An 11393-nucleotide genomic window follows, 5' to 3' on the forward strand; every position below is an offset into this window, starting at 1 on the left:
GAAATGGCCAAAACCTCAGTTTTCCCAGTAACCTGGACAGACTTTTTTTACAACTTTGTGATATTTAGTTAACTTTCCATCCTAGGCTCTTTCACCTTGTTAATAGAATTCTTTGAGAGGGAAACTCAGAAGTACCTATTACAGTTATCAGGGTAACTGAAGAATTTCACTGAAAGGATAAAATTGGATTATGAACAATTGTTGATGTCCACATAAAATTCACACAATTTACCTTTGCTTACTAATAGACTTCACGAAGTTTTAACTTGAAATTTGAACAATTTCATAGAGTATATTATATGAGTGTAACTTTCTTTCATTTGGATTTGGTTTTCTCATATAGTGAATGTGAAGAAACTAATCATGATTTCCTTCATCTTTCATTGTTTCATTTTTTTTATTTATGTGGGATTGGAGAATACATGAAAATGCTAATTTTGAAGCAATCCTTTACTTATTCATCAAGGATCTTTAATGGTCGATAAGAGCAATTCTCCAAAAAAATTTCCAAACTCTTAATATCTCCAAAATGATAAAAAAAAAAGTACATATTTTAAATTCTTTTCTATTAAAAGAGCTCATTTTATAATATGTTCTTATATGGTGGCACCAAGTAAGAATTACTCAAAATATCAAAATAACGTGTTATTTAAGTGTATAAAGTGGCAAAAAGAAATTGAACCAAACTCAATGTTTAGACTTATGAAATCACCCATGCACATACACACCATGGTGGAAAAACCTTCTTTTTAGCTTCTTCGACCTAACTCAATGTTTTTGAACCTGACAGCTATATACTATTTCTCCCTTTTACACAATCCTCCTATATTTAAAGTTTAGTGTTATTGTAAAGTCAAGTTTTAAGATTTTCATATGCTGTGTCTTGAAACACAATACAAGGTTACCTTATATGTCTTAACCTCAAATCCTTAATTATTAACTGTCATGTGGATGAAATGCATATAAGTGGCACACCCTATCCTCTTTTGATCACGTGATGATAACAGCTGAATTTCAGTTTCTGTTTTCCAGTGAGAATAACTTGAATTCACGGACTCACCATGTTTATAAGTTTTTACATGGCATGCAAAATACCTGAGTTTGTCAGAAAAACAGTATAAAGCTGTACTTTCTTGTTAGTATTGTTTAATTTCACTTGTCTTTCAAGCTTTTCTATCAAGTCTTAATGGAAGCTATTATCTAACTATTGTTACTCCTAAGAACTAAAATTTGTTCAAAAGTTCTCCTTATTGAAGTGTTTATAGGAGTTAAGTTGGGCTGATATTAATTTTAGGTAATTATGTTGAGTTCTTATTTGAAGGCGCTGAGCTAATAGAAATTAAAAATTTCAAAACTTATTGAAGATGATAAAATATTTTTTAGAAAATTCTCTATTGTGCAGAACAATAGTATATATGTTATAACCAAGTATTGATTGTTAGCATACTTATACATGTCTACAAAATAAGAGTATAGGAATGTGAATATTATAAACTATGGAGTGAAAACACAGTTTCATTCACATAACTTAACCAATTATATAACAATAGAATTTGTGCACACCTAATTCATATTAGTGACCGTTAGAAGAGGGTTCAAAAGAGATTAAAGGTTTGTTTAACGAGAATGAAGTAGAATTGAGAGGGTTGTATGCATGTAAATCTTTATACACATCTGTTTAGGACTTTTAAATATAGGTTGGTTGGAGTAGCCAATTGTTTAAAAAGAGCCAATAGTAGCATCTGCTCCCTCACGAGACCTGCAACGATTCTGCTTTTCTCCCCTCTCCTTTCTCTTATACGTTGTTTCTTTTGTACTGTTACAAGCAATTATTTATGTTGTTGGCAGTGTTAATCGGTAGAAGAGGACAGTAGGATTTTTAGTCTTTCAATGTATTTGATGTATTCCATTTAGTTTCTTTGGTCCTTCCACCTAATTTAAAAATAAAAGATGGTTCTATAGTTGAGCTGTTTTCAATGATACACTACTTTTAAAGGTAATTTATCCAACATTAATGTTTTGCATAAATACAATAACTAAACAATGAAGTTAAACAAGTTTCAAATTAATAATAATTAAAAAGCAACTAAAATTAAGATTTCAGCACAATCTAAACTTATAACTTATTATAGGATCTTATCTTAAATATATAAATAATTTTATTTTCATACTTTTACTTTGTTAAATAAAGTGAACTTTCCAAACAAAATCATAAACAGAAACTGTAATTATAAAAAAAAAAGCTATTTGATGTCAGTTTATCAATTTAAAGAATATAACCATATTAGAATTTAATTTGTATTTTTAAACGGTGTTTTGGTCAAACCCTAATCGAAACTTTGTCTATAAAGTTAGAGAATGATGCCTAGGGTTTGAGAAGAAAAGAGTGTGTCCACTTTTCAATTCTTTCATTCTCTCTCATCCAAAGTTGAAAATCATTCTCTTTGAAATGGTAGAACCTTCAGGAAAGATCCTTAGACGAACCCTAGATGAAAACTTAGATGGAGAAACCGACAACATTGATAGACTGAGTGCACTTCCAGAATCTATTCTTCTCTACATTATTTCATTTTTGGAACTCAAAGAAGCTGCAGCCACTTCAATTTTATCCACAACCTGGAGAGATCTTTTCTTACAATTTGGCCGTATTGTGGTAACTTTCAATGAACAAGGGGTTTCTTTTTCTGAGCATCATAGGCTCTTTGACATCTTTGTAGGCTTTGTTAATAGAATGCTTCGAGAGAGAAATCCAGAAATACCCATTAAAGTTATAAGGGTAACTGTGAAGAATTTCACTGAAAGGATGAAACTGGGTTATGAATCGTTGTTGATGTCCACAGCTTTTGCAATGTCCACTTGCAAAGTGGAGACTATTGATTACAGTTTTGATATGTGTTTTGAAAGAAATGAGCCACCTTCAATTGTTCTTCCATCTGAAATGTTTATATCAGAGACTCTAACTGGTTTGCGTCTAATTCTTCCTAGGGGGTGGGTTCTTCCAGAAAATGTTTGGTTGCCCAAGCTAAGGTATGCTCACTTAATTCCTTTTAGATTGGTGGATGAGAATTCAATTCAAAGGTTTCTGGACGGGTGCCCTAGGCTAGAAAATGTGATGTTTATAATGAAGGATGAGACTACTGAAGTAAAAAATCTTCACATGTCAAGTTCCTCCTTGAAATTTGTAATGCTTGATTGGCATGTGATAGAAGAAACAAATATGAGTATCACTGTGAAGGCTGAAAACCTTTTGAGGTTGTTTTTATCTCTTAGGGGAGGTCACAAAGTGAATGTGGATGCACCAAATCTGAAGTTCTTCTCCATTGAGGGTCAAGCGCTTGAACTGAACATGATTCAAAGTGTTCCTTCGATGGAACAAGCAACTATAGCCACTGATTGTATGTTTCACTTCTCAGATTGGAATGACTTTTATTCACGTTCTGCAAAAACGTGTGCCTTTTTTGGAGAGTTTCAAAACCTGAGATCACTCAACATATCAGAACCCATCATGAAGGTTTTAATTTATTTTTGTTTGTTTAGTGTGTCTTGTGTTAGAAAATTGAAACTTTGTTATTATAATCTAATTCTTGTTTATTTGTTTGAAGGCTCTATATGTTTCTAAACCGGTGATGCCCACTTTCAGAAACCTGTACAAGATAAGGCTTATCCCTCGTTATTGTAAAGATGATTTTACCCGATACTGGATTGCACATGTGTTATTCAACTTGTTTGAAAAGTGTCCTAACCTTCAAGTGCTTTCCTTTAAAAAGGTAAAGGAATGTTGTGTTTGGTATTTAAGTTTAATTGCTATGCATTTTTCAATTACTTATACACACTGATACAAGCAGGTGTTCGACAACTACTTTGGCGAGGTTGATTTTCAATCTGTTTTCCCTGTTAGCATGGTTCAAAATCTGAAGAAATTAGAAATTTGTGACTTCAGAGGCCTAGAAATGGAATACAAGCTGGTGGAATTTTTCATGAACAATGGACAATCTTTAGTGATTGTTTCTCTGAAAAAAAATTATTCGACTCCATATAGTCATATTTGGAAGCAAAACCAACGAGAGAGAATTCTCTCCTTCCTGACTCACGGAGATCAGTGTGCCATTGTATTCAAATAGAAATTGGATTTTATGAAATCCTCATCATTATCCACGGCTACCAGTCTCTCTCTTTAAAACTATGTTATTTTCGCAGCGTTTAATTTAGTTGCAGGATTTAGAATAATGCTGCTGTCTGTTGTATTTCTCTTGTATTTCTATTTTCTTGTTCAAGACTTGGAATAATTGTTGTAAGACTTCTGTAGACCTAAATTTCCTTAAATGTTTGATTTCAAATCTTATTCATGTCAACTACTTGTGTCTTTCGTTTAAATGATAGTTAGTTGTGTTCCACAATGATAATATTAGAAATTTTATATGAGTAGAAATAAATACTAATCTATATTATGTTATTGAAGCAGGTGGAAATCTTGTCTTAAAATAACATTAGATTACAATTCAGTTTTATAAAATTAATTAAGTTTAAATTTCATTTTAGTATGATGTAAAAATCAATCACACATGATAGGAAAACTACTAATTAAGTTTAAGTATAATTATTAATTAGTTGTTTTAGTTGTTATACACCTTTTTCCTTTTAAATAGTACAAAGAACATAGTATAGTTGAGATTCTAAGATGCTATTTTATTTTAATGGCAGAACTTGTATTTTCTGAGTTTTTTTTAGTCTAACATAAAGGCATTATTTTACTCTTTTAATAGAGGTATATATAACAAACTTTTCCAGTAGCATATCTAATAGGAAGAAAACAGAAGTGTTGTATTTTTTTCCCCTAAAAAGAGACTTTAAGAGATTTGAGAGATATAAATTATGAATAAAAAATTATATTATATACTACATTAAAAAAATGAACTTTAAAGTGATATATATGCATATTTTTTACCTACGCATAAACTCTAATTTACCCTTGACTTCAAGGGAATAAAATTAAATTTAGTTTAGTGTATAACTTGAAAAATAAATTTGAAAGAAGGTAAATGAGAAAAATTTTATATATTTATCTTTAAAGTCGTGTTATTTTTTCTTCTTAATTCTATGTTAGAACAATTGGTGTGTAAAGAAAGGCTTACTGAAGTTTTTAAAGAAAATTCACACCCTTTGTTTAAAGAAAATCTATTTTATGGCATCATAAAATTTCACACAATTTCCCTTTGTTTTCTTATGGACTTGATGAAGTTTTTAAATTGAAATTTGAACAGAGTATAATATGTGAGTGTAACTTTCTTGCATGTGGATTTGGTTTTCTCAGATAGTGAATGTGAAGAAACGAAGTCTTGTTTTCCATCTTTATTTTTCATTCAGTTTTTGTTTCTTTGTTAGCATCAAAATACTATTTTTTAGGTAATCCTTTACTTATTTATCAAGGATCTTTAATGGTTGATAAAGATTTTACAAGGTATATAATTTACAAGATTTTATAATAGAGAGATAAGATTTTCACCATTATTTTTTTTCAAACTCTTAATATCTCCAAAATGATAAAAAGTACATATTTTAAATTCTTTTCTATTAAGAGAGCTCATTAATAATGAATATGTTCTTATATATTTTAGATGACACAAAGTAAGAATTACCGAAAATATCAAAATAATGTGTGCATGGCAAAAAGGAATGTAAACCAACAATAAATGGAAAAACTAATTTAGGAAAAGAAATAAGAAAATAAAATTCATTATATGCATGTATATAAACATAAGTATGTCTCAATAAGCTTAGACATGTAGGCCAACATTTTTTAAGTTTAGAAGATAGATAAATTTAACATTTTACTTCATCATAACAAGTTTAGTATAATCAATACTGTTGTTAAGTTTATATATTTTTTCTTCTAAACCTCTCCTCCATTATATCATTTTGTTTAGACTTATGAAATCACCCATGCACATACACACCATGGTGGAAAAACCTTCTTTTTAGCTTCTTCCACCTAACTCAATGTTTTTGAAGCTGACAACTATGTATTCTTTCACCCTTTTACATAATCTTCCTATATTTAAAGTTCAGTGTTACGGTGAAATCATAAAGTTTTGAGATTTTCATATGCTGTCTTAAAACACTATACAAGGTTACCTCAGATGCCCTAACCTCAAATCCTTAACTATCATAGTCTATTTGATCATAACCTCAAATCTTTATACCCATCTTTTTAAGACTGTAAATATAGGTTGGTTGGAATAGCCAATTGTTTCTGGTTCATAAAAAGAACCAATAGCAGCATCTGTCATCTGCTCCCTCACGAGACCTGCAACTATATTTTCTTTCTCTTCCATTTTTGTATTTTTACTATTACAAACAATTATTTATATATGGTTACTGAGTAGAAGATAGTAGGATTTTTTTAGTTATTCAATGTATTTGATGTGGTGATTCTCATAATTTAAAGATATAGAAAGGTTGTATACAGCTTTTTGTTTTTTCAATGATAATTTAACTAACCAGTATTAATTTTTTGCTACAATAACTAACCCATAAAGTTTAACAAGTTTTAAATTTATAATAATGAAAAACATACTAAAATTAAGATTGAAACACAATCCAAACTTATAACTTATTACAGGATCTTATCTTAAATATAGAAATAATTTTATTTTCATACTTTTACTTTCTTAAATGTCTTAAAAGTAAACTTTTTAAACAAAATGATAAAATAACCAACAACCGGAGTATCAAACACAGAAATGCAAATTACATTTTAACTGAAATAAATAAAACAATTAAATTAAATTAAAATTGGAAGTTATGAAATAAATAAAACAACTATTTTAAGATTAAATAATTTAAATAAAGACAAAAAAAATCATATAACATCAATTATAAAATGAAGAGTATTTAAAAAATATTTGACTGATAAATGTACCTCATTTATTTATTTATTAAATTTTAGTATAATTATATAATATTTATTATATATATTATTTTATAAAAATATAATATTTTAGAATTATATAATTATTATCTTTACCATTACTGCAAAAATGAAAAATTTTAGATTGAAAATAATTTTTATTGTTATTATTATTATTATCATAATTAATAGATAAATTTGAAAATAAAAAAGAGTTGGATGTAAAAGAATAAATTAATTGTTTGTAAAATAATACATATAGGTTCAATATTTTACACCAAATTTAAAAGTAATAATTATTTTGATTATATAATTATATTTCATTTTTTTAAATGAAATGAAACTGGCAATAACTTTACAAAACTTATAAAATTAAATTTTACAATTTAATTTTAAACTAAATTGAGATTAATGCTTTAAATATTCATCTTTAATTACAGATGGTAATAATGTAAGATAATTAAGTTTATATAACTGTGCAACTTTTTATGTTTTCTAGATTCATACAAAATAGTTAAAAAATATCCACTAAATTCATGGTAATTTTATCTTTTTACTTTATTCATAAAAAGTATCTATATAAATTTATTCTAAATTTAACTTCTAATGGTAACTTACATAATATTAATGTTTTGCACAAGTACACAGGTACACTAACTAATGGATCAAGTTCTAACAAGTTTTAAATTAATAATAATAAAAAACCAAATAAAATTAAGTTTGAAACACAATCCAAACTTATAACTTATCACAGTATCCGAAGGTTCATGCATTTTTAGGTTATGGCCATAATTTATGGCTGATCCTGTTATTTTGAGAAGAGGTATGTGATGTGATATGTGACAAATAAACTCGTTGTATGAGTATTATTCGAATCCATTTCCGTTTTAATAAAAAAATATCTACATTGTGTATTAATATAGTCTAATTTTTTAAATTAGCTATGAGAACAAAAATAGATATATATACAAAAGTAATCAATACTTAACTTTTTTTTTTCAAAAAACAGTAACATAGTTCTGCTTTCGTATGTTAAATTCAATTCAAAAATAACTATATAGAAAAACTAATTAAAAATTGAGTAAAATTAAGTGACTTTGTTTTAAATAAGAAAAACTTTGAATCCATTATTACAACTTTTATTTTATTTTTCTTGTATTTTTCCAATATTTATATAAACTCAGCAAGATCATCATGTAAGTGGACACTTCATATATATGCATGAAAAATATTGTGATGTTGAGATTTACTTTGAAACTTTAAACGGTAATAAATGCATGAAAAATTTATTGCATTTATTTCTTAATAAATTTTTACTTCATTGATTAAGTATTGAAATTGTCAATACTAACTGGCGTGTGTAGAAATATTAATTCTCATTATTCCGAGAGGTCAACTCGTCTCGTAACGGTATACACGATGTAAATGAATTCTCTGTTTTGCTTTTATTGCACCTTGATGACTGTGTTAATAATGAGAGCCTTCAATTTCACAGTTTAAATGGTTTTTTTATTTTAAATTACTTTATTGCATTATCTTTATATTTTATTGAATAAATAAATTCATTTCAAATAAAATATAAACTTAATGAAAAATTAATTTAATTAAAAAAATTTGTTGTAAACGGTAATACTATTACTTAATTAAAAATTAATGCAATTAAAATTTACTTTTTCTTTAGTTACAACATCTTTAATTAAAACAAAATCAAATATAAGCATTTTTCTTTCTCATCACCTAATTTGCTTTGGAATAATCACCACACATTAATGTTAACTACGAGAGAGAGGTAGAAGAATTTATACAATTTACACAACATAGTGAAGGTAGAAGTAATGATAAAGTAAAGTTTAGTTATCTTGTGTCAATTGTGTTAATGAGAGAAAGTTGAACACAACCGAAATTAGGAAACATTTTATCTGTGATGGTTTCTTTCAAAGTTATACAACATGGATATGACATGGCGAATTAATAGACTTTTCAACTGTCTCTCAAACTGAAAATGTATTTAATTCCACCATGAAAGATGGATCGAAGAAGACAAATTAGAAAACATGATCCGCGATGCTGGCATAAGTTTTTTCCCAAGCGCATGTGTATGAGACGATGTCTAGTAATGTGAAGTCTCCTTTGTATCTTGATTCAAGTAAGTTCAAACGGTTGTTAGCAATGTTAAGGCTCATGAATTTGAAGGCGACCAATTGATGAACTGATAAGAGTTTCATATAATTGTTTTCGCTGAAATTGCACAAGAAATATCACAAAAAATTATAAGATACAACCTTTTTTATAATAATAATAATATTTTCATTATATAGATTACATAGACCTTTTAAATAATAATGGTGTTTCGTTATTGTACAGGACTCCTTGGTTGAGTAGAGCTCCCAAGGTCAATTCACTCCAAAAAGTCGTCATAATATTCTTGCTACTACAATATTGAATGACTTGAGCACCTTAAACTAGTGCGTGTTGTTGGATCCCGCATAGGATTAGGCAATATTTTGGGAGCTCCTCGCATCACACTTTATACACACAATCAAGAGTATGAAGAAAGGATGACATATCGTAAAGAAGATCAAGGTGCAGTTGTATGATGAAATCACTTCAAAAGTGAGTAAAAGGGTTATGCACCAATTTCGATAGCAATTTTGAGAGTGTGGGATGCGTCCACATCCAGGTAAGGAAAGATGTTGTACTTCCCACAGGAAAAATTAATAATCATTTTTATTCAATAATTTATTTTTTGTATAAGCTAACATTGACTTTAACAGGTAGATAAAGGTAGTTAGGGCGTCATAGGGGACGCATGGACGACACTCATCCATGTCAATTATATGTTTTATATTGTATCGTGACAATGCTAGTGGCTTAGTGGAACAATGTTTTAAGGAAGACACTACAGTTCATGGTATGGAGCTATCAAAAGATGAGGTCAAGGTCATGGTAGACAAAATTGTTATACCAGATGTGGTAGTTCTTGTGCTAACAGATGAGATTTTCACCCTTGCACAAGCATTTCAATATTTTCTCGCCTAGCCTAAGCAGTAGGTTGGTTTTATTTCTGACCCTCCAGTATGGACTCTTACTATACATTTTTATGAATTTTAAACTTTACATGTTACTGATGTCCAAACCTAAATATTTTTTCATGTAATAGCATACGTGTGGAGAGGAAAGTCCTACATCCAAGAAGATTTATTTATCTGAGGATGACCATCTTGGTGCATTACACAAGATTTCTGACATCATTGTAGATGAGTCGATGATGGTTCCATGGGATTCTACTATATTTGAAAGAGACTCTGAGATCCCACTATACTTGCATAGGCAAGATTTCTTGAAGCTTGGGTCGAGGAAAGAAGATTTTAATATTACCCTCTTTTAGTTATAGATGATGTATCTATCAAGTTTATGAGCAATTATTTATGAGCAATTATTTATATAAAATTTATCTATCAAGTTACTTATATCAAATCAATTTTTGATTTCAAATATATGTTTGGTGTAAGTGACAATATGGGGTTCAATGATGTCTATAGGTTCATGACCCTCAACTCACTCATGAAGGCAATAAATTTGATGACATTCAAACATACGTCACCAACTACGTGCAAGGGGGAAGGAACTATATTTTGTCCCTTATATAGCTGGGTAAGTGAAATTTGTTAACTTCAAAGTTCCATATATGATTTCAATATATAAAAAATAAATTATTATCAATTTCAAGGCCCATTGGCAGCTACTTGTGGTTTTCCTATCAAATAATGTTGTTGTGTGGTTTTTCTAATTGCACAAGTCACCTCCCAAACATTTAGTAGTTTGGTAAGAACCTCAATATTTGAGTTTTCTTTGTTATATCTTAAAGACGTTTTTTTTCATAGTTCAATTGCAGAACATATGATGTTGTTATCACCTGCTATGTCCAAAAAGCTTGCATGGTTGACCCTCAAGGTTTGGTATTTTAGTCCATACTTTCTTATAATTGTTTTATTCTAACGATTTTCCTTAACTATTTATAATTATGATGATATATTATAGCGTAATGATCATATGAGTGCAGTTACTGTGTAATGTATTGGAGACGAAAATTATTTGTACCCATATTACAAGTGGATGAGAAACAATAATACATAGATTTAATGAATTTGTTTTTCTCTATCGTTTGGAATTCATATACACTAATTGAAATCATATGTCTTGTGTGGAGATTTAAGACTTATACTCCAATTCCTGAGAAGTCCATTCATTATACATACAAAAGCCCTTACAAAACATGCAATACAACTATATAATAGTACGTAGTTATTAGGATATAATAAGTTGTACATTACCATATTATCATTGAGTTAATTTATAGTCATAATAATTTGTACATTAAGATGATTTATAATTATGTTTTTCATTGAAAATAATATTTTGGACTGTATTTTTGTGTTGTGGATACATTATTTTTATATGCAGGTCTATTTTTATGATAAGGAAT

At 28.7% G+C, this 11393-nt stretch overlaps 1 protein-coding gene across 1 annotated transcript; it reads left to right on the forward strand.

The window, feature by feature from the left end:
• Positions 1-2371: 2371 nt before the first annotated feature.
• On the forward strand, positions 2372-4344 carry LOC124843485 (F-box/FBD/LRR-repeat protein At5g22660-like). Its single transcript, XM_047320242.2, has 3 exons — positions 2372-3511; positions 3603-3767; positions 3846-4344. The coding sequence occupies exons 1-3, from the start codon at positions 2450-2452 to the stop codon at positions 4119-4121; spliced, it is 1503 nt and encodes a 500-aa protein (XP_047176198.2). The 5' UTR covers positions 2372-2449; the 3' UTR covers positions 4122-4344.
• Positions 4345-11393: the final 7049 nt, after the last annotated feature.

Source organism: Vigna umbellata, chromosome 5 (assembly GCF_029865625.1).
Source record: "Vigna umbellata cultivar VRB3 chromosome 5, Vumbellata_1.0, whole genome shotgun sequence".
Lineage (NCBI taxonomy): Eukaryota > Viridiplantae > Streptophyta > Magnoliopsida > Fabales > Fabaceae > Vigna > Vigna umbellata.

Bases quoted from the DNA above. Each gene is read 5' to 3' on its own strand.
- LOC124843485 (XM_047320242.2), top strand. From the start codon at position 2,450: ATGGTAGAACCTTCAGGAAAGATCCTTAGACGAACCCTAGATGAAAAC. The intron at 3,512-3,602 runs GTTTTAATTTAT...ATTTGTTTGAAG, and splicing joins TATCAGAACCCATCATGAAG to GCTCTATATGTTTCTAAACC. The intron at 3,768-3,845 runs GTAAAGGAATGT...TGATACAAGCAG, and splicing joins AAGTGCTTTCCTTTAAAAAG to GTGTTCGACAACTACTTTGG.